Source organism: Myotis daubentonii, chromosome 17, assembly GCF_963259705.1.
Source record: "Myotis daubentonii chromosome 17, mMyoDau2.1, whole genome shotgun sequence".
In the NCBI taxonomy this organism is placed as follows: domain Eukaryota; kingdom Metazoa; phylum Chordata; class Mammalia; order Chiroptera; family Vespertilionidae; genus Myotis; species Myotis daubentonii.
In genome coordinates, this window is record NC_081856.1 from 7,265,467 (window position 1) to 7,284,210 (window position 18,744).

At 38.9% G+C, this 18,744-nt stretch overlaps 1 protein-coding gene across 3 annotated transcripts in view; it reads left to right on the forward strand.

Annotated features, from left to right (window-relative positions):
• Positions 1–18,744, forward strand: part of IL7 (interleukin 7) — a 56,838-nt gene that overhangs the window by 30,252 nt on the left and 7,842 nt on the right. The window contains exons 3-4 of one of the 3 annotated variants that reach the window (XM_059672673.1): positions 16,476–16,556; positions 17,565–17,696. In XM_059672673.1, coding sequence (XP_059528656.1) covers positions 16,476–16,556; positions 17,565–17,696 — 213 coding nt within the window. The remainder of the gene's footprint in view (positions 1–16,475; positions 16,557–17,564; positions 17,697–18,744) is intronic. The other 2 variants (XM_059672674.1, XM_059672676.1) reach the window with 2 other exon arrangements.

Here is an 18,744-nt window from a genome sequence, read left to right on the forward strand (position 1 = left end):
GCTTCTCCATGTAAATTTTACAGTCAGTTTACTGATATCCACAAAATAACTTAGTGGGATTTTTATTGAGATTGTGATAAATTTCCAGGTAGATTTGGGAGAACTAACTTCTTAACAACATTGTCTTCTTATCCATGAGCATGGAATATTTCTCCATTTATTTAGTTCTCCTTGGATCTTCATCAAGTTTTATAGTTTTCCTCATAAATATCCTGTATATATTTGGTTAGATTTATATCTAAGTATTTGGGGGGGAGGGGATGGTGTGATGCTACTGAAAATTGGGTTGTCTTTTTCAGTTCAAATTCCACTTGTTCATTGCTGGTCTGTAGGAAAACAACTTTTTTCTACTAACTTGTATACTGCAACCTTGTTAAAATCATCTATTAGTTCCAGGAGGTTTTTATTTTTTTTTTATTCTTTTGGATTGTGCAAATAGCTGATCATGTCATATAGTAAAAAAAAAAAAAAAAAAAAAAAAAAAAGTCAGTTTTATTTCATCCTTCCTAGTTTGTATACCTTCTATTACCTTTTCTTTTCTTTTTTTAAAAAATTAAGTCTTTATTGTTCAGATTATTACAGTTGTTCCTTTTTTCCCCCCAGTAGCTCCCCTCCACCCGGTTCCCACCCCACCCTCTGCCCTTATCACCCCCCCACACACTGTCCTCATCCATAGGTGTACGATTTTTGTCCAGTCTCTTCCCGCACCCCCCGCACCCCTTTCCCTTTGAGAATTGTCAGTCCACTGCCTTTCTATGCCCCTGATTCTATTATATTCACCAGTTTATTCTGTTCATCAGATTATTTATTCACTTGATTTTTAGATTCACTTGTTGATAGGTATGTATTTGTTGTTCATAATTTGTATCTTTACCTTTTTCTTCTTCTTCCTCTTCTTAAAGGATACCTTTCAGCATTTCATATAATACCGGTTTGGTGGTGATGAACTCCTTTAGCTTTTTCTTATCTGTGAAGCTCTTTATCTGACCTTCAATTCTGAATGATAGCTTTGCTGGATAAAGTAATCTTGGTTGTAGGTTCTTGCTATTCATCACTTTGAATATTTCTTGCCACTCCCTTCTGGCCTGCATAGTTTCTATTGAGAAATCAGCTGACAGTCGTATGGGTACTCCAGGGATCCTCAAACTACGGCCCGCGGGCCACATGCAAATACAAATATTGTATTTGTTCCCGTTTTGTTTTTTTACTTCAAAATAAAATATGTGCAGTGTGCATAGGAATTTGTTCATAGTTTTTTTTTTTAAACTATAGTCCGGCCCTCCAACGGTCTGAGGGACAGTGAACTGGCCCCCTGTTTAAAAAGTTTGAGGACCCCTGGGGTACTCCCTTGTAGGTAACTAACTGTTTTTCTTTGGCTGCTTTTAAGATTCTCTCTTTGTCTTTTGCTCTTGGCATTTTAATTATGATATGTCTTGGTGTGGTCCTCTTTGGATTCCTTTTGTTTGGGGTTCTCTGTGCTTCCTGGACTTGTAAGTCTATTTCTTTCACCAGGTAGGGGAAGTTTTCTGTCATTATTTCTTCAAATAGGTTTTCAATATCTTGCTCTCTCTCTTCTTCTGGCACCCCCATAATTCAGATATTGGTATGCTTGAAGTTGTCCCAGAGGCTCCTTACACTATCTTCATATTTTTGGATTCTTTTTTCTTTTTGATTTTCCAGTTGGGTGTTTTTTGCTTCTTTGTATTTCAAATCTTTGACTTGATTGTTGTGATCCTCTAGTCTGCTGTTGGATCTCTGTATAATATTCTTTATTTCAGTCCGTGTATGCTTAATTTCTAGTTGGTCCTTTTTCATATCCTTGAGGGTCTCACTAGATTTATTGAGGGTCTCACTAAATTTATCGGCAGTTTCTAGGAAATTCTTGAAAAACCTTATAACCATGGTTTTGAACTCTATATCCAGTAGTTTGCTTTCCTCCATTTCTGTCATTTGTGACCTGTTTCTTTGTCTCCGCATTTTGGCTGCTTCCCTGTGTTGATAGAGTGGCTTTCTGTGTTAGGTGTCCTATAGGGCCTGGTAGCTCAGCCTCCCCAATTACTTGAGGTGGACACTCTTGGTGCACCCCTTTGTGGTCTTTGTGCACAGTCTTGTTGCAGTTAAGCCTTGATTGTTGTAGGTATCACTGGGAGGAATTGACCACCAGGCCAATTGGCTGTGAGAATCAGCTGTGTCTACAGTGGGAGAACATCTGTGCTGGAGACACCCTTATGGGGCAAGACTTGCTTCAATGGGGCTTTGGTGCTCACTGACTCTGCCCCCTGAGTGTGTCCCTTATGGGTCTGAGGAGTTGTAATCTGGATAGTCCCACTCTGACCACTGGCTACACTGGCTCTTGGATCTCTAAGGAGGTGCTAATTTAGCCTCTGCCAGAGGCTACCCAGCAGGAGTTACGGAGAGATCTGCAGCTTCCTCTTCTTTGTTTAGGGTTTGGAGGTGCCCAGATGAGGCCCAGCTGTGAAGCAATGCATGCTGCTGTGGGGCCTTGGGTCATCTTTTGGATGTTCTGGGTCTTTCTGACCCAGCTGCAGTTTGTTAGGTAATTTTAGATTGCAACGGGCCAGGCCATTCATATGCAAAAGCCTCTGCCCACAGCTTGGGTGGGGCGGGGTCTCAAGGAATCAACAGAGCAGAGCAAACAGCTATGGCTGATCCTCAGCCCTTCCCTAAGAGGCCCCAGGTCTCAGTGTCCCGTGGTAATCACTGCAAGCACCTCTGAGAGAAAGCCACCCTCAAATTCCGTCCGATGCCAGACAGTCCAGTTTCTCCCCGAATGAGTCTGGGTCCCCAGAGACTCACCTGGAACTGGAGTTCAGAGTCGTTGGGAGCTTGTATCTCCCTCCCAATTGAAAAAGACAACCGTGTCCTCAGTTGCCAGCCCTTTCCGCGTGTGCCTCCATACCTCTGCACTTTACTTTTGCACCTCCTCTGAGTCTCAGTGTGCTTTTCTTTTTCTGTCTAGTTGTAGAATTTCCAGTCAGCCAGCCTTCCTATGGTTCTGGATGATGTCCGTTTTGTCTTTTAGTTGTATTTTTGAAGTGGTTATGCGAGGCAGCAATTTCAGGTGTTTACCTATGCCTCCATCTTGGTTTCTCCTACCTTCTCTTTTCTTATTGAGTCAGCCAGGACTTCCCAAAAAGTGTTGAAAGCAATGGTGAGAAGGACATCCTTGCCTTGTTCCTGATCTTAGGAAAGTGTTTAAAGCATAATTTCTTGGGGTACAGAATTCTAGGTTGTTGGTTTTCTCTCTCAACACTTTAAACATTTCAGTTGGCTCTTTTCTTGCTTGCATGTGTTCTGAGGATCAGTTGGTTATAATTCTTTGCTCCTTTATAAGTAAGGTCCCACCCCATACCTTTTTTCCCCATGAATGTTTCATAATCTCTGATTTTCTAAACTTTGGGTGTGATATGCATAGGTATATGATTTAGGGCATTTATCCTACTTGGTAGTTCTTGAGCTTCCTTGTTCTATGGTTTTATGTGTGACATTAATTTGGAGAAAATTTTAGGTTATCATTGCTTCAAATACTGCTTCTTTTTTTCTTCTTCTTCTCTGATATTTACACTGTGCATATATTACACACTTTTGTAGGTGTCCACAGCTCTTAGCTATTCACTTTTGTTTCTCCCCCAGTATTTTCTTCTCTTTACTTTTCAGTTTTGGAAGTTTCCATTGTCATATCTCAAGTTCAGAGATTCTTTCCTCAGCCATGTTTGTTTAATAAAGAGCCCATTATTCTATTACAGTTTTTTTAATCTGTAGAATTTCTTATGCTTCTTTCTTAGAATTCCCACTTCAGTCTTATACATTTTCTATTTTTCTTTTCTATTTTCTACCTTCCTTATTAAAGTCCTTGGCATGTATACCTTCTATTTCCCTTTCTTTTCTTAATGAGAAGCCAGGACTTCAAAAAAAGCATCTTCTAATTCCAACATCTCTGCCATATCAAACTCTGGTTCTGATAAATGCTCTGTTTCTTCTAATTATACTTGTATTGCCTTTTCGTATGCCTGGTAACTTTTGTTGAAATGTGAACAGGTTGTACTGGGTAAAAAGATGTGTGGTAAATAGGCTTTAGTAAGGGAGTGGGAAGTGTGGGGAGAAGGGAAGCATTTTATGGTCCCTGAATAGGTTTTAGTCTTTTTATGAGTCTGTGCCCCTGGGCTGTAACTTGACTAGTGTTTCTCAGTACTTGCCACCCATAGGTGAGACAGAATGGCTAGAGGGGACTAAGGTGGGTATTTTCCTTACACAATATAGATTGGGCTGTGATAAAACCCCAGTAGGTTAGGCTCTGGTTATAGTTTCTCCTAAGAGCAGACCTTGTTAAGAAAATAATTCTCTAGAGGGTTTCCAAAATGGTGGTGGAGTAAGTGGAAGCTACACCAACACTCTCCCAGGACCAAACTGGAAATACAACTAAAATACAGAAAAACCACCTTGGAAAATCAACTAAAGACTAACTGGAGAGAATTCTGATAACTAAGAATGTAAAGTGGAGACTGCATAGCGACTAGTAGGAGGGACAGAGACACAAGAGGGCTGGCTGGGCTCCTACAGTTAGCAGCTGAAGTTCCAGAGGAATAACTCAGCTGTGTGTGTTGCGGGGGGCATCCCCACTGAGAACTCTGGGATCTAAACTCCAAGCTGGGCTCCCCATCCCAGAGCACCAGAACTGAGAAAGATGCCCATACAACAACTGGCTGTGAAAAGCAGCAGGGTTGCTATCTACCAAGGAAAGAAGGCTGGAAATGCAGGCACCCTCTTAAAGGGCCAATGCACAAAATTTCATGTGCAGCCACTCTCCTTGGGCTCTGGCAGAGGGAGAGCAGAGTGGACTGGAGCTGCATGAAGAGAGTCCAAGGTTGGGAACTATGGGATTTGAGTCCAGAGGGCAGCCACCCTGGTTTCCTGTGCTGAATCTTTCCCTCATGCTGCAGAGTTATATGTTTCTCCTATAGACCTTTGCTATATAGGTGATTTTTTCCTGGGGAGAAGGAAGCTAGCCAACCCTGTTGGAAGACCTCTCACCCCACCCTGTGGTCAATAGCCTGAAGCTAATCCAAACTGAGTGCCAATGGGATTGCAGGCAGAGGCAGATTTCTGGAGGCATTGAGTTTTGCCCGATCTCATCCTGGGCCCAAGGCTAAGAAAAGCAGACACTGTTGTACATCTTGGTCCTTTTCAAAGGTTCCCACAGCCCCAGCAGAGGGAGCCACAAGCTGTGGATTGCTGATACGTCAAACAGGTATTCAGGGCCAGTCACAAACAGCATCTGACATTGCCCTGCACTAGAGATTGGGAGTCATAGCATATCTACCTAATACAGAGACACAAAACCAAACAGGCAGCCAAAATGCAAAGACAAATAAAAAGCCCCAAATGAAAGAACAAGAGAATTCTCCAGAAGAAGAGATAAAATAAATAAAGATAAGAAGTTTATCAAACATAAAGTTCAGGATAATGGTGGCAAGGATGCTCAACAGCATGAGAAAAGATGTAGCAATTATGAAAAAAAGCAGTTGGAAATAAAGAATGACATATAATTAATAAAGAACACATTGGAAGAAATGCACAGAAGATTTGAGAAAGCTGAGAATTGGATCAGTGTATTAGAGGATAGGTAGAAAAATATCATTTAATCAGAGAACCAAAAAGAAAAAAAAAGTGAAAAAAATAGGAGGACAGCTTAAAGGAGCTGTGGGACAACATGAAACATAACAATGTTCGCATAATAGGCATAAAGAAAGTGAAGAAAGTGAGCAAGGGATAGAGAACATGTTTGAAGAAATAATGGCAGAAAACTTTCCTAACCTGGTGAAGGGAAAAGTCACACACATTCAGGAGGCACAGAGAGTCCTAAGCAAGAAGAACCCAAACAAGCCCATGCCCAGACACATCATAATTTAAATGCCAAAAATTTAAGACAAAAAGAGACTCTTAAAGGCAGAAAGAGAAAAACAATTTGTTACCTACAAAGAAGCTCCCATAAAGCTGTCAGCTAATTTTTCGTCAGAAACTCTACAGTCCAGAAGGAAATGGCATGAACTATTCAAGGTAATGAAAAGCAAGAATATAAAACCAAGTTTATATGTCCAACAAGGCTATCATTCAATATAGATGGTGAAATAAAGATCTTTCCAGAGGGAAAAAAAGGCTAAATAAGTTTATCACTACCAAACCAGCACAGTAAGAAATGCCAAAGGTACTGCTGTAATAAGAAGAAATAGAGAGAGAAACATTGGCATACAGAATTTAAATGGCAATAAATAAGCACCTATCAATAATAACCTTAAATGTAAATGAAATAAATGCTCCAATAAAAAGACATGGGGTAGCTGAATAGATACAAAAACATGATCCAATTATATGCTGTCTACAAAAGACCCACCTCAGAACAAAAGACACACACTATGAGAAAGAAGGGATGGAAAAACATTTTCCATGCAAATGTAAATTAAAAAAAAAAGGTTGGGGTGGCAATACTCATATCTGACAAAATAGACTTCAAAATGAAGGCCATAACAAGAGACAATAAAGGTCACTACATAATACTAAAAAGTCTCAATCCAACAAGAGGATATAACCCAGGTAAATTATATGCACCCAATATAGCAGTGACTACATATAAAAATAAAAAATTCAGGAGGACTTTAAGGAAAGATTTATAGCAATACAATCATAGTAAGAGACTTTACACCCCACTGACTTCAGTGGAAAGATCTTCCAGACAAAAATTAACAAGGAAACAGAGACTCTAAATTACAACCTAGATCAGATGTATTTAATTGACATTTATAGAACATTTCACCCCAAAGCTGCAGAATATACATTCCTCTCTAGTGCACATGGGTCATTCTCAAATGTAAACCACATGTTAGGGCACAAGTCTATACAAGTTCAAGAAGGTTGAAATCATATTAAGCATCTTCTTAGATCACAATGTAATAAAATTAGAAATCAACTATAGTAAAAACACTCAGACATATGGAGGCTAAATAGCATGTTATTAAGTAATGAATGGGTTACCAATACGAAAGCAAAAACTTCCTGGAAACAAAGGAAAGTGAACACACAGCAGCCCAAAATCAATGGGACACAGTGAACACAGTCCTGAGAGGGAAGTTTTAAGAAAAATCCTATATAATAAAGATGTAATATGCAAATGGCTATTATGCCATGAAGTGTAACGACTGACCCTGTCATGACCAGGTCAGCAGGAGGGTGAGGCAGTGAGCTACAAGCAGGCGGCAGAGAGCTACAGGAGGGGGCAGGGCAGCAAGCTATAAGGCAGGGGGTGGGGGTGAGCTACAGGAGGGCAGAGCAGAGGGCGGAGAGCTACAGGAGAGCAGCAGCGAGCTACTGGCACATGGATTTGTGCACAGGGCTACTAGTTAATAATAAACTACTTAACCCTACAACTTAAAAAATTAGAAATAGAATAAGAAAAGCCCAGAGTAAGTAGAAGGAAGGAAATACTAAACAGTCAAGGAGAAATAAATGACATAGAGACAAAAAGAAAAAAAATACAAAAGATCAATGAAATCAAGAGCTGGTTCTTTGAAAAGATAAGCAAGATTAATGGACCCTTAGCCAGACTCATCAAGAAACAGAGAGAGCACCCAAATAAATAAGATCAGAAACGGAAGTGGTGAAGTAACAACTAACACCACAGAAATACAAAGGATTGAAAGAAAATACTATTAACAACTAGATGCCAACAACAATGGACAAATTCCTAGAAAAATACAATACTGCAAAACTGAATCGGGAAGAGTCAGAAAACCTGAATAGGCCAATCACAACTGATGAAATTGAAGCAGAAAACTCCCAGCAAACAAAAGCCCTGGTCCTTGCCCTAACCCAGTGGTTCTCAACCTTCCTAATGCTGCGACTCTTTAATACAGTTCCTCATGTTGTGGTGACTCCCAACCATAAAATTATTTTCATTGATACTTCATAACTGTAATTTTGCTACTGTAAACAATATGTAATTGTATATGTGTTTTCCGATGATCTTAGGAAACCCCTGTGAAAGGGTCGTTCGACCCCCAGGTTGAGAACCACTGCAGCCTAACCGGTTTTGCTCAGTGGATAGAGGGTCAGCCTGCAGACTGAAGGGTCCCAGATTTGATTCTGGTCAAGGGCATGTACCTTGGTTGTGGGCACATTCCCAGTAGGGGGTGTGCAGGAGGCAGCTGATAGATGTTTCTCTCTCATCGATGTTTCTAATTCTCTATACCTCTCCCTTCCTCTCTGTAAAAAATCAATAAAATATATATATTTTTTAAAAGCCCTGGTCCAGATGGATTCACAGGGGAGTTTTACCAAACATTCAAAGAAGAAGTAATAACTATCCTAATCAAACTATCCCCAAAAATATCCCAGAGGAAGGAACACTTCCAACCTCTTTTTATGAGGCCAGCATTCTCCCAATTCCAAAACCAGATAAAGACACTACAAAGAAAATTACAGGCCAATATCCCTGATGAATATAGATGCTAAAATCCTCAACAAAATATTAGCAAATCAGATCCAGCAATATACTAAAAAGATCATACACCTTGACCAAGTGTAATTGATTCCAGGAATGCAAGACAAGTACAATATTTGCAAATTAATAAACATCAAACATCACATAAACAAATTGAAAGACAAAAATCACATTATCATATCAATAGATGCAGAAAAAGCATTCAACAAAATCTAACACCCAATTTTTATAATATATTTTTTATTGTTTTCAGAGAGAGGAAAGGATGGGGAGAGAGAGATAGAAATTTAAATGATGATAGAATAATTGATAGGATGTCTCTTGGTCTCTTGCATGCCCCAAGCTGGGGATCAAGCCCACAACCCAGGCATGAATAAATAAATTATATATGTGTGTGTATATATATATATATATATATATATATATATACACACACACACACATATATATATACACACACACATATATATATATACACACACACATACACACACACATATATATATACACATATATATATATATATATATATATATATATATATATATATATATATATATATATATTCCTGATGGGGAATCGAACTATAACCTCCTCGTTCATAGGTCAAAGCTCAAACACTGAGCCATGCTGGCCAAGCCCAACCCCCTTTTTTTGATAAAAACTTTCAGCAAAGTGGGAATATAGGGATCATATCTCAACATAATAAAATCCATATGTAACAAACCTACAGCCAACATCATACTCAATGGGAAAAAACTATAACCACTTCCTCTAACAGGAAGAAGACAGTGATGTCTGCTTTCACCACTCTTACTCAACATAGTACTGGAAGTCTTAGCCACAGTGATCACACAAGAAGAAGGAAAAAAAGGCATCTATATTAGAAAGAAGGAAGTAAAACTCTGATTATTCCAAGATGACATGATACTGTGCATAGAAAACCCTAAAGACTCCACCAAAAAAATATTGGGTTTAATAAAGGAATTTGGCAATGTAGCAGGATACAAAATTAACACCCAGAAATTGATGGCATTTTTATGCACCAATAATGAATTCTCAGAAAGAGAAACTAAACAAGCAGTCCCATTTATCATTGCAAGAAAAAAATTAAGATACTTAGGAATACATTAAAGAAGTAAAAGACGTATACTCAGAAAACTTTAGGAAGTTGAAGAAAGAGATAGAAGAAGATATAAACAAGTGGAAGAATATACCGTGTTCTTGGATTGGTAGAATTAACACAATTAAAATGACCATACTACCCAAAGCAATCTATAGATTCAATGCAATCCCTATTGAAATACCTATTAAAAAGCAATAGCATATTTCACAGATCTAGAACAAATACTTCAAAAATTTATATGGAAGCCAAAAAGCCCCTGAATAGCTGCAGCAATCTTGAGAAATAAGAACAAAGTTGGAGGGATCACAATAACAGATATCAAATTTTACTACAAAGCCACCGTAATCAAAACAGTCTGGTGCTTTCATAAGAACAGTCAGACAGATCAGTGGAACAGAACAGAGACCCCAGAAATTGACCTAAACCATTACTCTCAATTAATATTAGACAAAGGAGGCAAAAGCATACAATGGAGTCAAGACAGTCTCTTCAATCAATGGTGTTGGGATAATTGGATGTGCAAAAAAATGAAACTAGACCACCAACTTACACCATACATAAGAATAAAATTAACATGGAAAAAAGACTTAAAATGTAAATCTTGATACTATAAAAATCTTAGAAGAAACCATAGGCAGCGAAATCTCAGATATCTCTTGTAGCAGTATGTTTGCTGATACATCTCCTAGAGCAGGGGTCCTCAAACTACGGCCCGCGGGCCACATGCAAATACAAAATATTGTATTTGTTTCCATTTTGTTTTTTTTACTTCAAAATAAGATATGTGCAGTGTGCATAGGAATTTGTTCATAGTTTTTTTTTTTAACTATAGTCCGGCCCTCCAACGGTCTGAGGGACAGTGAACTGGCCCCCTTTTTAAAAAGTTTGAGGACCCCTGTCCTAGAGCAAAGGAAACTAAGAAGGATATAAACAAATGGGACTACATCAAAATAAAAAGCTCATAGCAAAAGAAACCATCAACAACATGAAAAGGGAGCCCACTGTATGGAAGAACATACTTGGCAATGATACATCTGATAAAGAGTTACTATCCAAAATATATAAGAAACTCATACAACTTAACAAAAGGAAGACAAACAATCCAATTAAAAACTGGGCAAAGGACCTAAATAGACACCTCTCCAAAGTGGACATACAGATGGCCAAGAGACATATGAAAAATTGCTCAAAGTCACTGATCATTAGAGAGATGCAAATCAAAACGACAATGAGGTATCACCTCACACCTGTCAGAATGATTATCAATCAACAAATGACAAGTGTTGGAGAGTCCATGTGGGAAAAAGGGAACCCTAGTATACTGCTGGTGGGAATGCAGACTGGTGCAGCCATTATGGAAAACATATGGAGTTTCCTCAAAAAATTAATTATGGAACTGCCATTTGACCCAGTGACCCCACTTCTAGGAATATATCCTAAGAAACCTGAAACACTAATCCGAAAGAATGTATGCACCCATGTTCACAGCAGCTTTATTTACAACTAGAGGCCTGATGCACGAAAATTCATGCAAGAGTAAGCCTTCCTTTCCCCGGCTGCCAGCACTGGCTTCCCTCTGGCACCCAGGACCCAGCTGCTTCCCTCCTCCGGCTGCCCACAGACACCCGGGACCCAGGCTGGCTTCCCTTGGGCCCCGGCTTTGTCAGGAAGGACATCCAGAATGACATCCAGAAGACGTCAGGTCTAATTAGCATATTACCAATTTGTTATTATAGGTAGCTAAGATATGGAAATAGCCCATGTGCCCATCAGTAAATGAGTGGATAAAAAAGCTGTGGTACATTTATACCATGGAATACTATGCAGCAGTAAAAAAGGATATCTCCCCCTTTGAGACAGCATGGAGAAACCTGGAGAGTATTGTGCTAAGAGAAATAAGCTTCTCAGAGAAAGACAAGTATCACATGATCTCACTCATATATGGAATCTAATGAACCAAATAAAATGATGAACAAAATGGATCCAGAGATATAGAAGATGGGACAGACTGACAAATCTCAGGGAAGACCGTGAAGGGTGGGTGGGTGAGAAGAGATCAATCAAAAAACATGTATGCATATATGCATAATCCATGGACACAGACAATAGGGGGCGGGCTAGAAGAGGTCAATGGAGGTGAAAAAAGGGGACATGGGAAATACTTTCAACAATAAAGATTTGGAAAAGAAGAAGAACATAATACTCTGGCATATTTCAGAATGGTTTTCCTCCCCTCCCTCTGCCAGGAGCATAAAGCGATTTTTTCAGATATTCACTGTGAGGAATTCATAAAAATCCTGCAGGTAAAATTCAGAAAAATGCCCTCCCCCACCCCTGATGATGGGATCTTCTTAGAGTCTTTAGCTCTCAGACTTGTCCACTCTGAGCTTTCAGCAATTAATTCACCAACTGTAGTTGAGGTTTCCCTACCCCAGCACTGTTTCCCATGAAGTTTTTGCTCCTATACATTGTTATTATTGTATCTACCTGTCTGTCTCTCCAATATTTGGGGCAGCAGTTTTCCTGGTGACCTCACTTTTCTGATGGATATAAGAAGAGTTCCAGATTCTTTAGTCTGTTCAACTTCTTACAAGTTATGATGAAACTAGAGGCCGGGTGCACAATATTCATGCATTCGGGGGGGGGGGCCTTCAGCCCAGCCTGCACCCAGTCCAGGATCCCTCAGGAGATGTCCAATTGGCGGTCCTTAGACCCAATCCCCACAGGGAGCAGGCCTAAGCTGTCAGTTGGACATCCTCAGCACTGCCGTGGAGGTGGGAGAGGCTCCCGCCACCGCTGCTGCACTTGCCAGCTGTGAGCCCGGCTTCTGGCTGAGCAGCGCTCCCCCTGTGGGAGCACACTGACCACCAGGGGGCAGCTCCTGCATTGAGCATCTGTCCCCTGGCGGTCAGTGCACGTCATAGTGACCGGTCATTCTGCAGTTCAGTCAATTTGCATATTAGCCTTTTATTATATAGAATGGTGACTCCTAGAGTACTTATGTGCCAGACTGGAAACAGGATGTCCTCCAAACAACTCTGTTTTCATAATAATATTTCTTTGGTTTATATAGTATTTAAGTGATATATAAATAAGTATGACTTTAGGGTTAAGGAATTGATTTAGTAAACACGTGACTCGAATCATGGGAGTAAAAATAGATGAGTATATTAGAAACTAAACTATTCATTGAGAGTATTTAGTGTGCTATGGGTATTATTTAAGTCAAGAATTTTTACAGAAGGAATAGAGAATTGACAAACCCAGCAAGTTAGTTGGAGATCAACTATGAGAAATTATACATATGTTCATGTGGCTGAACAATAATGCAATCTATTGTAGCATCCCTTCAAAAACTAACCATAAAATCAAAAAGGAACTGCTATGTATTGATACTACTAAAATAAATGAACAAATATAAATTATCAAATGAATACATAAGGAAAATGAAGACTTTAGATAACAGGTTAATTGTCCATGAGAGCAGTAGAAAATGTCAAAAAATTTTCTCTTAACACTTAGAAACCAAATTAAAAAGAGCTCAAAATAATATAATATTGGGTGAAAGATAGAAAAGGAAAGAAAGTGAGTTCTCTAGATTTTAGGGGGAGAATGGGGATTAAAATAAAAATCATAAATAAGTGTCCCATTAGAACAGGCATATGAAAGACATGATGGAGGAAAATGACACAAAATAACATGTTTTAAAAATCAAAGACAAATATATAAAAGGAAAAGTGATATACAAAATCCATTGTATACATTATTATTGTTTCTGAAAAATAGACTGTTACAACAAGAAAGAAATCAAAGATAGACTAAAACTGCTGAAATGAAAGAAGTACTTAAAAAAACTGAAAGGACATGTATTTTAGGAACAGCTGATCTAAAATAATGTTTTTTACTAGAAAATATTGAAGTTCAGAGTCAATGTGATCTTGGCCTTTCCCTTGTGATTTTCCATAGTCATAATATATATTAATAAATCTTCAAATATGTCAAGATGCCTACAAGAAACTATTATTGGTAAAGAAATTCTACCATTTGTTAGATCAAAAGATGGGGAGAGAGCTTCTTTCCAACTCTTTGATTCTGTAAATCTTAGTCTGTGTCATCCTTCTTATAGGGCTTTAATGAAAATAGACTATGAAAGAAAATGTAACTGTACAGCTTTACACTTACGTTTAATTTATTCATAGAGTGCACTGAAGTCAACTAGCCAAGAATAATTGTGACTTTTATAGAAGTCAGCCTTTCCAGTGAATAGTGACATCTGTATATATTAGAGCAGTGATGGCGAACCTTTTGAGCTTGGTATGTCAGCATTTTGAAAAACCCTAACTTAACTCTGGTGCCGTGTCACATATAGAAATTTTTTGATATTTGCAACCATAGTAAAACAAAGACTTATATTTTTGATATTTATTTTATATATTTAAATGCCATTTAACAAAGAAAAATCAACCAAAAAAATGAGTTTGCGTGTTGCCTCTGACACGCGTGTCATAGGTTCGCCATCACTGTACTAGAGCAAACACTTGGCAAACAAATCAACTGGTATAACATTACCTTTCTGTACCTGCCCCAACTGAGTTTTGTCAAATACACAGGCTTAGGATGACTTCTCAAATATTTATGTGTCATGCCCCCAAGAAATTGGCACTAATTCTGTGACACATTTTCATACAATATTTTTTGTTAAATTGGAAAATAACAGGGATTAGCTGTACATTTGAGTTCTCTTTTTTTAGAAGAATGGTATAGCCAAAAAAATGAATGAGTGTTTTATCAAAGAGAAATGTAAATGTGACAATCTCCTCCTTTGGACTAAATGGAAGCCAATAAGAAAATGACTTAATAGACAAGTATTAATTCTCAACTACATTTCAGGAATGTGTATAAGGGCAGCCTGAGGATAGTTATAAAGAATACTAGTAGCCCTGCGCACGAATCTGTGTGCCAGTAGGTCGCTGCCACCCTCCTGTAGCTCTCCACCTACTGCCCCGCCCTCCTGTAGCTCCCCCCACCCCTCCTCATAGCTTGTTGCCCTGACCCTCCTGTAGCTCTCTGCAGCCCATTTGTACCTCACTGGCCCCACCCTCCTGCTGATCCATGATCTGGTCGTGATGTGCTTGGTCGTTGTGCCTCAGGGCATAATGACTAATTAGCATATTTCTCTCCTATTATATAGGATATGTGTTTGCACTAGAAGCGTCTGCAGTATGACTGGGGTGGTTGGTACTAAACAAATCTGTTTGCAAAAACACTTTTCCAAAGATAAGGAAAAGTTATGTAAAAATGTCCAATGAGTACAACACCATCATTTATATCAAACTACACAAGAAACTAGGACTGTTTTCTTATCTTTGATTCCCCAGAGGGCTTGGTAGAGGGCCTTGCACATTGGCTCCCACTAGGTGTTGAATGTTAAGTGAATAATTACGTGCTCAGACACTGATTCCTGAAGGTAAAACAGAGAGTATGCTCATTTAGGGTCAGTATGAACCCAGAAACCATCTATGCTTTTCACAGGTGACAAGGGTCATGCACTTTCTAAGATGCAGAGATTAGAAGCCCATGACTAAATCCTGCAATTACTCCACTTCTTATTCTGTTTTTCGGTGACAACATACAGGCTAAGTCTGCTTGGAGTCCTGGAGGCTGATAACATAAACGGAGTTTGCCAGGCAGACCTAGTCCACCCTTGTGCATCAGAGAATCTAAGTCCTTAGGAAATTCTTCCTAATCCTGCCACTAAGTTCTTGATTCAAGTCATCCCCACCTTCGAATACCACATTCCTTAGGAAGGAAGTATGGGAATGCACTACTCTGCCTTCCCACTCCTATATTACAACTAGAGGCCCGGTGCATGAAAATCGTGCACTGGGGAGGGTCCCTCAGCCTGGTCTGCACCTCTCGCAGTCCAGGACCCCTTGAGGGATGTCTTTCTGCCGGCTTAGGCCCAATGCCCCCAGGGATTAGGCCTAAGCCAGCAATCAGACATCCCTCTTGCAGTTCGGGGCTCTCGCCGTCCAAAACCCCAACACCCCTCACTTTTTACCACCCACCTGCAGCAGAGGCAGGAGAGGCTCCTGCCACCACTGCTGTGCTCACCAGCCGTGAACCCAGCTTCTGGCTGAGTGGTGCTCCTCCTGTGGGAGCTCACTGACCACCAGGGGGCAGCTCCTGCATTGAGCATCTGCCCCCTGGTGGTTAGTGTGAGTCATAGTGACTGGTCATTCTGCCATTCGGTCAATTTGCATATTAGAGTTTTATTATATAGGCTAGATACAATATACACAGATGCCATTCCGTTGTTTCTTAGCAAATGCCCACCTCAACCATACCAAACAAGTTGGATTGTTAAAAATGCTGCAGAATGACTCTACTTTACTCTCACTCTCAAGAGTTTTTCCTTTCATTCTAATGAAAAGTCCCTTTTTTACTGTTTGATAGTGGTAGGAAATTGGGCCAAATAATCTCTTAAATGCATTTCAACTTTAAGATCTCAAAGTTACAATATTTTCTGTTTATAGTATAACTTCTAAAATAGGTGCTTTTATTCCCTAAATGAGTCAGATTCTTTCAATGATTTCTGGGGTTAAACTATGGAGTCGGGAGGGAGCTCTGTGTCTGTGGGGCTTTGTGTATATACTTGTTTATTCTTCAACTATAGAAACTATTCTTCATGCATAGTCAGCTAAGCCAAGGTAAAGGTATTTTCCTGAAAATGTACATATAACTACCAAGTATTATAACATTGTTATTTTTATAATTACTCCATATTAGAAAACTCCCCAGTTTAATAATTTAATTTTATATTATTTATTACAGGACAGGATAAGAGAAAATGATAGCAATTGCCTGAATAATGAACCTAACTTTTTTAAAAAGCATTCATGTGATGATGATAAGGTAATGATAATTATTTGGAGTTTGTATGTCATTCGAGCTTGATTTCATAGAAGCTTATATGCTTTTGTATCTGTTAGATAATTATATTGATTATATTAATAACTTATTCTTTTGGCTCTAAGCAGGCAGTTCCCATTGATCTATTAAGTCATCCTGTGGTGTTCTTTTATACTCTTGTTTTACAAATAGTCCTGCACTTATTTGATAAATATGTTTACTTTAGCATTTCATTTTTCACTTATAAAATGCTAGAACTGTTGAATTCAAAGAGACACACATCTCTTATTTCTGAAATCTTTATGAAGGAAAACGCTTGTTAGGGCATAATTTAGTTGTAGGCATTTAGAAATTGTTTTCTTTTAATATTTGCTAATCTTCACACCACGACAACTTCTAGTTGGTGTAAAACTTTCAACAAACCCTTGTGTGATTTCTTTCCACAAAAACCAGTGTGGTATTCAACAGTCTTTTTAAAAAATAATAGCTGAGTTAACCTTATGGCATCTAATAGTCTATAGTCATAAGTTCTTATTTTTAAAATTTCTCTAATTACAGTGTGATTTGTTTTGGGTGAATATGACTCTTTATTTTCCTATTACCAGCTACTCATCCATAGCTCAAAATGTACAACATCATAACAATAAGAAAGCCACACATACCTTTCATTGTTGTTGCTTCCAGAAGACCTCTCCCTTGGTTATCTTGCTTAAAATTAAATAAACTTGTTATGTGTCCACCCACAAGTGGTAAGATCACACATACATTACAGAGAAAGAGAATTTTAAAAGCTAATCATTAAACTGAGTTCCAGGCCCTTCAGGCTGTCAGCTTCTAGGCCACAGTTTCGGTCCAGTTACTTGTCAGTCATGTGATTAACTGGAAAAGAAAGCTGGGTGGAGGTGGGGTATTGCTTAGCAACAGGGTTCTGGCTTTAGGATCCTTAAGAAAGCTTTTCATTTCATAATATTTTATTTGAACCACAGCCCTTCTGATTTTTTTCTGTAATAGGAAGCTACGTTTTTAAAAACTGCTGCTCGCAAGTTGAAGCAATTTCTTAAAATGAATATCCATGAGGAATTCAAGCTCCACTTATCAATAGTTTCACAGGGCACATTAAAACTGTTGAACTGCACCAGGAAGGTAAGCTGAGGACTATTTACTTTGAACAAAAATATAAACTACTCCCCTTATAGTTTTATTAGAGATATTATCATTCTCTAATGATCCATTATCATAGAAGTCTAAGTGCTTATTATAACTTAAACTTGAAATACATTTACTCAACTCTGGAAGAGGAAAATCGCAACTTGAAAATACCTATTTTTCTCTTGGCTAGGGCAAATCAATAGTTTTAAAGGGGCAGTAAAAGTGAATGCATATTTCATTGCCTTAACAACTTTCAAGGAGGCTAGTGTGATAAGTGGGGTGGGGAAAGGCAAATTTTTATCACTAAAACCTATTAATATTTTTAATCCACATATGTATAGATTTATAAAAACTCATAGCAAATAGAACAGGTAAAATGTATTTAACAAATATCTTTCTCATTAACACTGGGCATATACACTGAGTGGCCAGATTATTATGACCACCTGACGTTTGTAGGCACAGTAGCCGTACACTGCATCATATGGAATATGGAAGCCGAAGGCCTGTTTCAACACCTTTGCTGTCTGCTGTTACCAAGATAAAACGTCTCCAATTCGCACAGGAACACAAGGATTGGACAGTCGAGCATTGGAAAAAAGTCATGTGGTCCGATGAATCACGTTTCCAGTTGCATCATGCAGATGGCAGAGTGAGAATTTAGCGGAAACAGGATGAAAGCATGCACCCCACATGCATGAGTAGAACCCTTCAAGCTGGTGGGAGCAGTGTTATGCTTTGGGGCATGTTTTCCTGGCATGATTTGGGCCCTTTAATTTGTGTGGAACAACGTCTGAATAGCACAACATACCTAAGTATCATTGCTGATCAAGTTCATCCTATCATGTTGATGGCGTATCCCAATGGAGATGGCTTCTTCCAACAAGACAATGCGCCATGCCACAGTGCTAGTATTGTGCCGGAGTTTCAAGAACACGAGGGAGACTTTACCTTGCTTAGGTGGCCCCCACAATCACCAGATCTCAATCCAACTGAGCATTTGTGGGATGAAGTTAAAAGAGCCATCAGGCAGCTGGTTCCA